Genomic DNA, 14,126 nt, shown 5'->3' on the forward strand with positions numbered 1-14,126 from the left:
TCAACATCCACCAGCCCCATAAAATAGTCACAGACTTGCCCTCTACACATCCAAATATACATACACAGCTCCTGAAAATGCACACCCACAAACACCCCATAACCATACAACATGCCCTGAATACACAAATGATCAGCCTACATTCCCCAAATATACAAAATTAACAGACTGGACACCCAAAGTAATATACACCACTACTTTTCCTGACATGGCCCTTACGCATATGCAGATAATCCTTCCAAATCCACCATTACACACACACAAATCCCCAAATTCACGGGTGAAAAAAACACATGTAAACATATTCCCCAAACACCAAATTACAAACACCTAACCACCAACTCCTTGAGTATGCCTGCGTCACATCTCAACACCCTCCAAATACAACGCTCACTCTTACACACTCTCACAAAAACACAGGCATGACCTCCCTTCAAACACAAATATCCACAGACAAAACCAACCCACACATTTGACTACCTATCAGATTCCCACCAACCAATTAAGTATGTACAGACCCCATCTATGCTTGCAAATCAATCATGATTTGACACCAGACTACAAATACATGTTTATTACCACATTCAGCAAAGTTGCTCGCATCACTGACAAAAGAATGCAGTTTGAACCTAAGTGTTGACTGATGTTTTTATGATAAGAAGGAAGACACTAGTGAAACGATGAGTGTGTTCCTTCCATTTTCACTCATTTTCCAATCACCTGAGCTACACCTTCGGAACCAGATGAGGGTTTTCAACTCGCAAGAACTTCCCTCTAGCTTTTGTACTCTTCACAACGCGCAGACTAGAACGGCACCTGTTTAATAGCTCGCACACACTATTTAGCCCCCACTGTAGGCCCCGCAATCACTGAACCCTTCATGCAGCCGGCTCCCCAGTGGTGCCGATAATCCTGGGGTAAACATCTCAAGGGAATCGAGCTCTATGGGGGCGTGAATCCACATTGTGGGGAGTCTCCTTACATGGACAAGGGCACAAATAACCCACAGGGTGAACAACAGTGCAGAGCGGTGACACCTGAGGGGTGAAAAGTCCCCGTACCCCTTACCTCAGGATTCCTAGAATTGACTCTACAGGCCGCCATGACAGGCCCCTCCCCCGCCGGACAGCCATTGGGGCCCCACCCTCCGCGCTCCCGCATGCGCTCCTGTCTTCCGGAGCAAACTGCCCCAGCAGACGCCGGGAGCTGTTGGAGGATGGCGGTCCGCCGTGCCCGAGAGACCCGCCCCAGTGGGCGTGCACAGGCGTGCGCGGGCGTGCTGGCGCGGGGTGCGCGGGCCTAGGAGGTCTCTGCAGGAGAGGACAGAAATGGAGGGTCGGGCAAGCTGCGGAACTTCTCTGGCGACGCTCCTCGCTGGGAACCTTCGTGACGGTCTCTTCTTTTTTTTTTTTTTTTTTTTTTTTTTCTTTTTGCGGTATGCGGGCCTCTCACTGTTGTGGCCTCTCCCGTTGCGGAGCACAGGCTCCGGATGCGCAGGCCCAGCGGCCATGGCTCACGGGCCCAGCCGCTCCGCGGCATATGGGATCCTCCCAGACCGGGGCACGAACCCGTATCCCCTGCATCGGCAGGCGGACTCTCAACCACTGCGCCACCAGGGAGGCCCCGGTCTCTTCTTAAAACCAGCTCTTGGGAAATGTGCACTCGTGAGTTTTATATTGCACTCGTGAAACCCATGCACTTAGCTACAAAGAGTTCTGGAGAGCTCCGCTGTAAGCACAGTAGCCTCAAATTGGGGCAAGTACTTTCATGCCCTTTGGACTGCCGTTCCTTGGTTCTTGTTAATGCCTTTCAAAAAACAGTAGGTCCTTTTTCCTAGCACACCTGAAGTTTCCGTTAAAGAACAATGCTAGCAAAGAATTTCAGACCTGGGAAACACTCTTAAGATACTGTCTCCTGACTCCGTTCCTAGAGTTTTTCCAACGCATTTATTCTACTAGAATATTTTTTCTCCGTGTTCACAGGTGTTTCCTTTGTACGGTTTTGGGGTTTTTTAAAATATAATTTTGAGAAAGAGTTGACAATCTGGGCCAATTTCAACAGGTAGTATGGGAACAATTTTATTTTCCCTCCCTCCTTTTTTATAATATCTTGCAGAATTTCAGTTGACAATAAAACAACAACAACAAAAATAGTAGCGGGATCAACTTACTGACCTGACTTTGTAATACTTCCCAAAGAAACTTCAATCATCAGATCCGCTTTCTGGTCAAATGCAAGATTAGAGCATTTCTCACTCAACAGGATGCCTCTGAAGACCCCTCACATGTAACAGCACTAAGCGCCTCCAAGTGCAGACTTGAAAACTCCACAAGACACAAACATGGTATCTCTTCGTTTCTTTAATGTTTCGTGATTGAGTGGAAGATGAACTGTCTTCTGAGGCTTGTGATCCATGTCCAGAGATGTTTTTTCTCAGTAGTCAATGCCCGCCCCCACCTTCTGTGCAGGAATAGTCAGAGATCATGATCCAAAGGACTTTTAGATACTCCCTTCTGTGACTGGTCTTCCCAAGTTACATTTGGGCTAATTTGATTATCTCTGTCTGTGGGGTGTAGGATTTTGAAGTATTACAAAAGTGATTGCAGTATTGGGACTGGCTAATTTTTGCACAGTGCAATTTTTGTATCAGTGGCCTTGAGAAGAGTCCTTCAAATACTGTATCAGAATTATGAGTGAGAATCTTGTAAATAATTGGTTGAATGACTGAACAAAGGGAGGAAGCAACAAGGAAGCCTGCCTTTCTCGAGTGCCTGGGTACAATATTTTGCCTCACCATTCCTCTAGTATGAAGTTATTGGTTGCAAATCATACAAGTTTTCCTTCATTATAAAAGCTCCAGGGCTTCCCTGGTGGCGCAGTGGTTGAGAGTCCGCCTGCTGATGCAGGGGACACGGGTTCGTGCCCCGGTCTGGGAAGATCCCCCATGCCGCGGAGCAGCTGGGACCGTGAGCCATGGCCGCTGAGCCTGCGCGCCCGGAGCCTGTGCTCCGCAACGGGAGAGGCCACAACAGTGAGAGGCCCGCGTACCGCAAAAAAAAAAAAACCTAGGTTGATGGATAAAGACGTGAAAGGAAGGGACTGTCATGCTCAACCTCGGTGCCGTGAATCAAAACAACAGTTTATAAACTGCCTAAAGAGGCACACGCCAATTGTGTTGCCACTGTGGGAGGTGGAAGGAACTTCCGGTTCTTGCCTACCTGCCAGAGCCCTCGTGGAATGTCCCCCCAGCGCACGCCACCCCGACCCACGTGCCCTCTGCCCCTCCCCCACCGCAGAACGGTTCAGCCCGCATTTTCCGGTTTACTTTCAAACGTGTCCCTCGTTGACTTGGATCCCGAGCGTTTGCTGAAGCAGGTCGCTCTCTGGCTCCTGGTCTTGACTTTTCTCATTGAGGCTACCAGGCAGCAGTAGTCCGTGCCCAAGCCTGCAGGATGGCTTCAATAGGAGGTAAGCCTATAGGCTGGGGGTGTGTTCTCAGAGACCCTGCCATCCTCACATCCTTCAGGTTCACATGTTACACTTAACTGTGGGCACACAGTTGGACTGAAGTAGAGGGAGAAGAGAGCACTGGACGCACAAGGACATTTCACCTGGGGAGACTGGGGAGCCTGAAGAAACCTGAGACTGCCCTGGGGAGGAGGGGTCGTTGGAGGTGGATCCAGAGGAATTGCCCTGGCTATGGAGAAAGGATGGCAGCAGACAGTCTGATTCTTTCTAGAAGGGAGACAAGCCACTTTGAAACGTGTGTGTAAGGATGTGTGTGATATCCTGGTGGTGACACAGGGAGGGTCATGAGGAAAGCCTAGAGCTGTATTGTGTTCCTCAGGCACCTGAAGCTTGCCTCACCATATCTTTGAAAGGGGTTTGAACAGGAGCATACTGTATCTCAGGGGGCCGTGGGGAGAGATGGTCTTGGTGAGAAAACTATTCAATGGGGCTGTGTGTGGCCACACCTGCAGTGAAGTGTCCTCTCCGAGAGCTAGGCAGGGGGTTACTCTAACTGCCGCAGCCCACACCTCGTCCACTCCTCCCAGCCCAGAGCTCACTTGTCAGTTCAGGCAACTGTTGCCTTGGATTCAACAGGGGATGGGCAACCATTACGAGTAACTTCAGCCAAGAGAGGGCTCAGGTTCCTGAGTTGCTCTGAATTGTTCTTCCTTTTGTGGAATGGCAGTACTTCAGACCTACTTCATCTTGTCCAGTATCTCATGGTGGACCCTCAGGCTGCCTTGAGAGGAAGAGTTTGTTCCTATTTCAGGTCACTCCTTCATGGACAGGGAACAGATGTGGAGTGGGGTTGTTTCGGGTGGAATGTCTATGAAGCCTGCTTCCTCTTTTAAAGGGGGAAGGAGTGTAGCCCAGGATCAGGAAGATGATCTTCTGTGTTACTATTAAACGTCCTATGACATCTGTTCTGGTGAGTTAGGTGCACCGTGCTGTGTACCTTGTTCTCCTGAACAGGGATGTGTTTCAGACAACTTGATCGCCATGGCATCTGGCTTATGCCTGCATCTCAGATTGTCTCTCCGTTATTGGGAGCTGGAAGGGGAAGGACCACAGGCAGTCTATACTCCCACGACCAATGTAACATGACAATTCCCTGGCCCTTGTTTAATCCTCTGCAGCCATCACTGGCTGTGAAATGACAGAATCTAAGGGACATGCGCCTACTTCTCAGACCACGCCAAGCCCCTAGGAACAGAACTCCTGACTGATGACAGTGACTCTGGGCACTGGGGAAGGGGTGGCAGGACCTGGCCCATGTTACGTATCTGCTGTGGGTTGTTCGGAGATGCAGGTGCTTTCTGGGCCAGTGTCATGGGTTTGTATCAGGATTCCATTAGAGATATTTTCCAGCATTTTGTTTTGTTTTGTGAGGCTAGGAAAGAAAGAGGGGATTTATACTGAGCATCAGGAAAAGGAGGACTGAGGAGGAGGTGGGGCCCTAATATTTTACACAGTGCCTGTCCACAAAGGGCCTTTGGGGGCCTAGAACTTACCTTGCAGAAGGCCCCACCTGCTAGTACGCCGGCTGAGGGGCATTTCTCACAGAGCAGATGTCCACACAGCTCCAGGTCTTGGGAGACAGCCTGTGAGGCTTAGGTGCCAGGGTGTGCCTTAGGGAGGCTCTCCAAGTGAGTGCTTGCTGAGGCAATTTCTTCTCGGCAGGCAGGGGTCAGGGAGCTTGGTGGATGGGCGTGGGGTCACCAGTGGAATAATTCTCAACTGGAGGTCAGGGCATGAAAATCACTTGAAGACATTTGCACGCTGCAGTTTCCCTTGTCCAAGAGTCTCTCATCTGTGGAGATTTACACTCTGATGCCGCAGAAAGCCTCAGTCCCACTTGCCCATTCTCCTCCTCCATTCACTCCTTTCCTTTGCCTCAACAGCATCTGCAGTGCTGGGAACGGATGTCACCATGAACCCCGGTGCCTCCTTGTCTACTTTCATGGCAGTGTCCTTTCCTCCACCCATTCCTGGCGCCCAGCACTGGCCACCCTGGGAGCAGCACCTGCCACCTCTCATCACCCCCGCATTCCCTCCTGGCAGCAGCCTGTGGCTGCCAGCTTTCCCCAGGATGCCTTTGGTGGCTAATGGTGGCTGTGGCCCCAGTGCCCCTGGGGCTTGCAACTTCACTGTACAAGTCAGGTCACAAGGGAGGCCAGTGCAGGCCCCCCCGGCTCAGACCTTTATCGTTCCTCAGGGCCCCCTCAACTGGAGCGCTCCAGGGGCCCTCAGCGGGAGTGCTGCATGTCCTGCACCCATATTCTTAGCAACCCCTGCGATGGAGACCATTGTGACTGCTCCAGCTGTTGGAGTTACTCAGGCTGGCAAGGGAGGCTGGACCCCAGGCTTTCCTCCTCAAGCTCCACCACCAGCTGCCCAGATGGCCCCTAACATTCGCCCAGTGAACTCTGGGCCATGGCCACGTGGCACTTCCAGGGAGGGCAGCCTGGACACCAACCAGCCCTATGCCTCGCAGGAGGACTGCTCTAACCACCAGAGCGTGTACAGTAACTTCCGACGGTGGCAGCGCCTCAAGCCACTGGCCCGGAGACACCTTCCCCAGAGTCCTGATGCAGAAGCTCTTTCCTGCTTTCTCATGTGAGTGAACGCTCAGGGGGTCATGAGCTTATCGGAGCTCTTAGATAAAGAGGAACTGGGGATGGACTCGCAGGTTAGGTTTCTAGGGATACTGGAAGCAAGGTGTGAAGGCGATGTCCACGCCACGAAAAGGCACACTGTCAGTCATACGGGCGAGCCTGCTAGTCCACGACATCATGACTGAAATGTGCCTTATCTCAACTGACCCCACCCCCCTGTGAGTCTAGCCAGCTTGCTCTTCCATGATTCTCCTGGTAATATGGCCTCAAGACTTGCAGTCAGAGAGGGTCGTGGTGTAAGTTGAGGAGCCAAGGAGTGGATGCCACACTCTCCTGTGCTGACGTCTCCTTTCATACAGCACTTGAGTGTACGTGGCCGGGGGAGGTCACTTCGGAGAAGGGGGAGGAGCGCGGGGCCCAGGAGAGCGCTTCATGCACGCCTCGACTTTGTTGATGTGGAGAATTCCACTAGGAACAGGGTGATGGTAGAGCTCTCCTAAGGGCATGGGCTCTCTCCCACTAGAGTTGTGAGCCTGGCAGGCATTTCCATCCTAAACCTGCGGTCCCTCGTAAAAAGGGGACAATCACACTTCACCTTCAGAGGACCGTGCAGAAGACTCCTTGGGCTAATCTATGAAGTGTGAGCAGATTGCCTGGCACATGCCACGCCTCAGTGATGATGGTGATTTTTATTATGAAAAGGCAGCCTTGAAGAGGAAAAGAGCTCCCCAAGGCACAGTGTCCCAGCTCTAGCCTGGGAGTGGATGGTCATCCTCGAGTGAGTGTGAGGCGGTGACAGCCGTAGCCGGGAAGGCTTGTCTCTGCTCTCCCAGACACCTGCCTCTCACTCTCCTGTTGCTCAGTCATGCTGTGTTGAGTGATGTGTGGTCCACATTGGTGGGTGGGGTCAGGCAGGTGGGGGCTGGGCTGGGCACAGAGACTGACCCCGAGTGCTTACAGCCCAGCGCTTCGATCCCTGGCCCGCCTGAAGCCCACCATGACACTGGAGGAGGGACTGTGCAGGGCCGTGCAGGAATGGCAGCACATTAGCAACTCTGACCGGATGATCTACTACGAGATGGCGCAAAAGTGAGTCAGCGTCCTGGGCCCAGGGGCTGCGTGGAGGGTGAGGCGAGTGGGTGAGGGCAGGGTCTGGCCGTGGCAGGGCTCATCAGAGAGGACAAAGGAGAAGGGCTGTCGCTCGGAACGGGGGGCCCGCAGCCCAGAGGCCCTACAGTCCTCCAGAAACCCCTCCCTCACCTTGAGAGTTTGGGTCTTCTGTCCTTCCTCCACCACGAGCTCTGCCCTCCCCTGAGTTTGACCTACCCTTGCCCTCACATGAAGGTCTCAGGACGGGGCAGGGTGAAGCTGTGAGTCCAGTAGGGGTCCAACTCCGGCCATATGGGCTGGGCTGGGGAAAGAGCTCCACCCGCCAGCCTGCTGCTTCCTTAGTGGTGGCTGGCTGGCGGCCACTGACATAGATTTGGGACCCCCTCTCCTCACGAAAAGTGGCCTGAGTGGGTACCCTGGCATCCCTCATGAGGCTGGGGAAGCCAGCTGTCATCAGCCCAAGGGTCTCTGGCCCTTCCAGTGTTTGCTCCACGGTAATCCCCTTGGTTTAAGAAACAAAACCAAACAAACAAGCACCTCTCAGAGGAAAGGAAGGCCTGTCCTCTAAGCTCAGCATCCACATCGTCCAGCCTCTCCTGAGCCCTGTCTCCAGGTCTACGTTCCAGAACTCTCAGTCCCAACCCAGGGTCCTGGATTTGGGCAAGGACCCCTGTGGGGAACACATGCCTGTTCCAGCCTCTGGCTGTCAGCCCTTCATGTGGCTCTGGATGGGGGGCATGGGGAGGGTGCCCCCTGGGTCAGCCACGTGTCCCGTTGACCTGGTTCAATGCAGCGACCTGGCTCTATGCTGTTGAATGCTCTCCAGTGCTGGTGAGGCAGGAAGGGTCCCAGATCTTGTATCAGTTCCAGGAGCAGCTCTCTGCTGTGGACAGCACCTCACAGGGCCTTGACAGCCCCAAGGCACATCCTCTCCCAATCCCTCATTCTTGGCTGCCTTTGTTGGGCTCCAGAACCCAGGCCATTTTCTCAGGATGGCCTGTGCCTCCGTCACACCCCAGGTTCATGCAATTTGAGGCAGAGGAGGAGATGCAGATCCAGCAGTTGCGGTGGATGCAGTGCGCGCAGGGCCTGCCTCCTCCAGCCCCACCGAAGCTGGATCCTCCGGGGCCCCCAGCCCCGAAAGTGGGCCTTCAGCCGGCCACCCAGGTTCCCACTGGAGTTGAACGCACAGGTAACAGGGGCCCAGGGTTGGCCACTCTTCCCATGTGGATCATTTTCCTTCAAGACAGGGGCATTGGTCTTTCAAGCAAAACAGCCACCGAGGCGGGGGGTGGGGGGTGGGGTCTCAGATGCCCTTTGTTACTACGGGGTATTGACTTGGTCAATCTTGTAACTTCTCTCACGCCTCCCTGTCAAAGGACTGCACACAAAGTCTGCCTAAGAAGTGGGCTTGATGGGGACACCCCTAGAAAATTGGAGGTTCCCCACTTCCTTATATGTGACTCTCTTAGATGCCCCCTTACCTCCCCCCTCCAACTGTGCATGAAGCTTCAGGTGGTCCTGACCCCCCCACACCCACATCAATGTCCCCCAACAGTGCCCTCACCAGCGTGCGCTCGGTGGTCAGGAGGTGGACCGGGAGCCCCTCACCTTCCTTCCCTTCCTCCTGCTCTGCCGCAGCCTGTGCTCCCAGGATGTCCGGCCCCAGGGCCCAGCCCTCCCGCCCGAAGCCACACGGGTCCCAGCGACCCCCGGAGCCCAAGGCACCCGAGGACATTCCACCTGAGGCTGTGAGGGAGTATATGGACATCATGGAGGCGCTGGTGGGGCCCGTCCACTCAGCCACAGGCGACTCAGATGCAGAATGGGGAGAGGACGGAAATGAGCTGCAGCAGGAAGAGGACGGCACCTACTCGGACCCCGATCTCTTAAGCTATATCGACAAGCTGTGTTCCCAGGAGGACTTTGTCACCAAAGTAGGCTAGGCCTGGAGACTGGGGTCTGCAAGATGCCAGGGCATGGAACTCTCAGCACCCAAGATCTGGGTTCTGCTCAGGCCGTTGGGACTTAAGCTCAGCTCCTTGTTCCTGAGCCTGGTGTTAGGGGAGGTTTACGCAGATGTTTGTGTGTATATGTTTGTGTCTATCTGTGTGTATGCCTTTGTGTCTGTGTTTGTGCCTCTGTATATGTGCTCTTTTGTGTGTGACTGTGTATGTGCATGTTTGCGTGTGTGTGTGTGTGTGCGTGTGCGCGCTGACCATCCCCGCCTTGTGGAGGAGAGTGGGGTGGGTCTCTGCTTTTCACTTTCCCTCCTGGCCTTCTTGTCTCACAGGCCACTCCTGGCCGAGGATGCTCACAGCCTCTTCTTTCTGTTCTAGGTGGAGGCAGTCATTCACCCTGGATTCCTGGCAGATTTGCTTTCCCCAGACCCACAGCTGGATCTCTTGGCCCTAGAGAAGGAGCTGGAGCAGGAGGAAGGGCTCACCCCCGAAGAAGTGAGACAGGGGAGGGAGAGGGACACTCAGGGAGCCAGGGGACCCCACGGGAGGGGGACCCCAGGTGATCCAGGGGACAGGGGAACCCAGATGACCCAGGGGAGCCAGAGGAGGGAGGGATCCCCGGTAGAACAGGGGACACAAGGGACACTCAGGAAGACCAGGGCACAGAGGGACCCCAGTGAACAGGGGAGAGGTAGGGCCCCAGAACAGGAGGGCCACATAGCGCTGTCCATCCCTCCCCTGCCTGGGACACCTGGCATGGGGAAGGGCCCGTTCTGGGGTGGGTGCAGTGCAGGGTGAAAGGAAGGAGAGGATAGGGAGCCGGGAGGGGAGGGAAGGTCACAAAGCTGGGAATCAGTTGCAGGAGAATGGCCGGACTGCCACAGTGTCTGTATTTGGATTCGAGTCCTGGGGTCGTCCGTCCCCTCCTCCCCACCAGGGCCATTGTCCCACTGCCCAGTGCTCCTCCTCTCACACGTGTGTGTGGAGCCGTCACTGTCCTCCTCCCTCCTACCAGCTGGTGCAGAAACGACTCCTGGCCTTGAAAGAGGACGACGGTGTGCGGGCAGCCCTGAGTCACAGTGCACCCGGAATGGCCTCAAGTCCTTCTGAGTCCGACGCCGGCCAAGGTGCCCAGAGGCACGACCAAGACCCCCATCTAGGGGTCAGTGATGAAGCCTGCCCACCAGAGATTGATTCTCAGGCTCTTCATAGGCTCATGCAAACAGACACTGCCCTGTGCAGGCCCAAAGTCTTTGTTCCCTCTGGAGGATGTCAGGAGTTCTCTATATTCCGGCCCGTACGGCTCTCCCCTCCCCAGGGTCAAAGGCGCACCGGCCCTCTACTGAGATCCAGGGATGCGTCTGTTCTCAGAAAGGCCTCTCCTCTTCGGGAGGCCCGAGTGCCCAGGGAAGGGTCCAGTGAGAACGAGGAGGTGCTCCAAAGCGTCTTCATCATAGACTCTCAGCATATACTGGTGCCTTTCGGGATGTCCCTCAGTCCTGCGCATGTCTCAGCCCTGGCTTCCTCTGGAGGTTGGGGGGCCCAGAGTGTTCCCCAGTCCCCCTCCTCTCAGAGAAGAGGCCTCAGCCCAGCTCCACCAGCCGCTCCCAAGTCGAGGAAGCGGGCTCTGTGTGGACACCCAGCCGCTGCTGAGAAGCTGCCCATCCCCGGGGCTGGCCTCGGCGTCTCTGGGAGGCCAGCCTTGGCTCTGGGGCTGGCTCGCCCCTCACAGCTGAGAAAGAGAAAGCGTGACCCGTTTGACACAAAGAAGCGTGGGAAGAGGAGGAAGAAGCACTGCAGCCAGTAGGGAACAGCTGGGCCGGCCCTCCAGGGCGAGGCCCCAGGGCAGCCCCCTGGGGAGCCTAGGGGCTCCTCCTCCTCCTCCCAGTGCTGATCCTGGATGATGTGGGGGGAAGGGAGCGGGGCAGGACCACCAGGGTGGGGAGGGGGAGCGGGATTGTGGGGGGTTAGGGAGGTGGGGGAGGTGGGTGTGGCCAGGTGTGGGTGGGAGCAGGACCTTTGGAGTGATGTATGTAAATTGTGAACAAAGATCGTTTTCGTGGGAAATGCTCTCAGGCCACTGTCATCTTGTTGGTGTTGAGCTGCTCCACAGAGAGCGATCCTGAGAGGAAGGAAGGATGAGGGAGGTCACAGGAGCTCTGGGTCTACAGGTGGCCACACCTTTCCTCCACATAGACAAGGACTCCTCAGGCTGCCCCTGGGAACGCACAGCTCTCACTTTCCCCAGGGACCCCCTCATCAGCCCCTTCTCTAACGCCTGCTAGGCTAGGGCCCTTCTGGGGCATCTGTACCGTCTTCTGCATCCCTGAACCTTCTGGGGAGGCAGAGCTGCTCTTGTGCCTTTCAGCCCTCTGGACACTCACCAGTTTCTAGGATGGAGCCTGGAGACAGCCCTTGTCATTATGGAGCTTCTCTCTGCTTTCCTCATGTGGCCAGACGACGGCGCTGGGATGACCCTCCGCTCATCCAGGGTTTCCTGTGTGGGTGGCCTGACCAGAGACGAAAAGTCTTGGCCATGGGGACGGGACTGTCTGCCTCATCGTAGCGGGAGCATCCTCTAGTTCCACTGGGATTATTGCAATGTGGAGAGTGGTGGAGGCAGCTACCTCTTCATCCCAATGAGGAGGCAACAAGGGGAATGGGTGTGGGGAGATTCATGGGGCCCCCGTTAAAGGTGTGTATAAGGGAAAGGACAGTCGGGCCCCTTTGTGGAACTTGTGGGATGTCTGTGCAGCAGCATCTCGTTCAACTGAGGGAGGAGGACCCATGTGGCTGTGGCCGTGGGGACTGGCGTCCGGGGCCTCCGGGTCTGCAGAGACACCCCAGAGCTACTGTCCCTTCCCTTTGCACCCATGGCTGGACGTGTGTGTGTACTGGTATCAACACTGGTTTGTATCCCCATAGGAAACAGGTCCTCCTAACAAACTATGACCACGTTTCACAAGAACAGCTTGCTCACAGGGGCGGCAGGGGGTGGGAGAGGTGTCTGTGGCCCCAGATCTGAGTGGGAGCTGGGATCCATGCTGAGGAGTGTGGAGGCCTCAGTCACCGTCCTGTGGGTGTCGGCAGAGGCTTCGAATCATCAGAGCAGGGGAAATGACCCCCTCATTAGAGTGAGATGAGCAAACAATGAGGGGCAGGGAGTAGACCCCCGCTGTCTCCCAGAAGTGCCTCCCCTCCCAGTCCGCTTAGCCTCTGTCACAGCCTGTGCTGGCCCACCTCTGAAGCCCCTTCCTCCTAAAGCACTGAGATGCTCTGATCTTTTATGGACCTGCCCTGGGCCTCACCCCCCCTTCCCTGCTGGCCAAAGGCTCTTCTCCTGCTTCTGACTTCTGATTCCTTCCCCAGGACCCAGGCAGGTGTTAGGACAACAGAGATTCCCTGAACATGACCCCTACACCACCAGCATGCAAAACTGGGGCCGCAGGCTTCCACAGGTGGCATGACTCTCTGCTGGACCCTGCAAAGAGCTTGGAGAAGAAAGGGGCTCATGTCTCTCCACCTCCACAGAATCTGTAGGTCAGCCTCACAGGTCCCCCTCTGTCCAGGTGGGCAGCACATATGTGCTCCCAGCCCTCCTTGACCCTTTGTGAAAGAAAGTTTTTGCAGCTTAGTAGTCTGATATTAGGCAAGGTGTCTCAGGGCTTGTTCCTTTTGAAGCCCTACAGGAGAATCTGTTTCCTCTCCCTTTCTGTCTTCTAGAGGCTGCCTGCATTCCTTGGAATTAGTCCCTTCTTCCATCTTCAAAGTGCATCACTTTAATCTCTGCTTCCCTCATCACATGGTCTCTCCAACTCTGACTCTTCCTGTGTCCCTCCTACACAGCTCTTTGTGTTTATATATAGCCCACCCAGAAAATTTAGGATAATCTCTTCATCTCAAGATTTTTTACTTAGTCACAGCTGCAAAGTCCATTTTTCCATACAAGGTAACGTGCACATATTGTCATAGGAGGGGTTAAACACGGACGTGTTGGGGGAACCAGAATTTACCCTACTAGAAGGAATCCACAAGAATACCTACCATCAGCATCCACATGAATAACAGACTATGACCAAGTGGCGTTTATTCCAGGGATGCAAGCCTTGTTCAATGGTAAACACTCACCAGTGTAATCTACCAGATTGAGTCTAAAGAGGAAACACGTACTGTTACACCAGTTAACACAGAACAGGCACTGAACGAGATTCAACGCCCCTTCATATTAAAAGTGCTCAGGAAACTAGGAATAGAAGGGCACTACCTCAACCGAATAAAGAGCCTCTACAGAAAACCTACTTCTAACATCACATGAAATGGTGAAAGAATGAATGCTTTTCCCTGAGTTCAAAACAAGGTTAGAAGGTCCACTCTTATCTTAGTTTTCAACTTAGTACTTTAGATTCTAGTTAGTGTAGTACAGCAAGAAAAGGAAAAAAGAGGCATACATATTAGAAAAGAAGAAATATAACTGTCATTCTTTACAGATGACATAACTGTCTACATAGAAAATTCCAAGGAAGGTATAAGTAGACTCATAATAAATTATAATAGCTTGCTTTAGCAGGATCTCAGAATATAAAATCAATACATAAACATTAATACACAACATTGATCAGATTTCCATATACTAGTAACAAACTGAACAACTGAAAACCAAAATTTAAAACATATTAAATAGGTTCCAGTTCAAGATGGCAACATAGGAAGATCCCGAACCCACCTCCTCCCACAAACACACCAAAGCTACAGCTACATATGGAAAAATTTCCTCTGAAGAAAACTAAAAGATGGTGGAGCAACCCCTTCACATCAGGAAAACCAGAGGGAAACCACATCAAAACAGGTAGGAAAGGCTGAGACACAATTTTGCCATAAACCCCATCCTTGGTGTGGAGACACACAATTAGGAAGGAACTCAAAACCTGGA

General features: G+C 53.9%; 1 protein-coding gene across 1 annotated transcript; it reads left to right on the forward strand.

Annotated features, from left to right (window-relative positions):
• Positions 1–5,458: 5,458 nt before the first annotated feature.
• On the forward strand, positions 5,459–13,511 carry LOC308609818 (NUT family member 2G-like; the record flags this gene model as incomplete). The annotated part of the gene is made up of 7 exons (XM_081259117.1): positions 5,459–6,126; positions 7,086–7,214; positions 8,255–8,427; positions 8,877–9,172; positions 9,575–9,691; positions 10,212–10,493; positions 13,341–13,511. Exons 1-7 carry the CDS (start codon positions 5,471–5,473, stop codon positions 13,509–13,511), a joined length of 1,824 nt encoding a protein of 607 aa, XP_081115243.1. The 5' UTR covers positions 5,459–5,470.
• Between the last annotated feature and the right edge of the window lie 615 nt (positions 13,512–14,126).

The sequence above is a fragment of the Mesoplodon bidens genome (assembly GCF_964165515.1).
Source record: "Mesoplodon bidens genome assembly, contig: HAP1_SCAFFOLD_103, whole genome shotgun sequence".
Lineage (NCBI taxonomy): Eukaryota > Metazoa > Chordata > Mammalia > Artiodactyla > Ziphiidae > Mesoplodon > Mesoplodon bidens.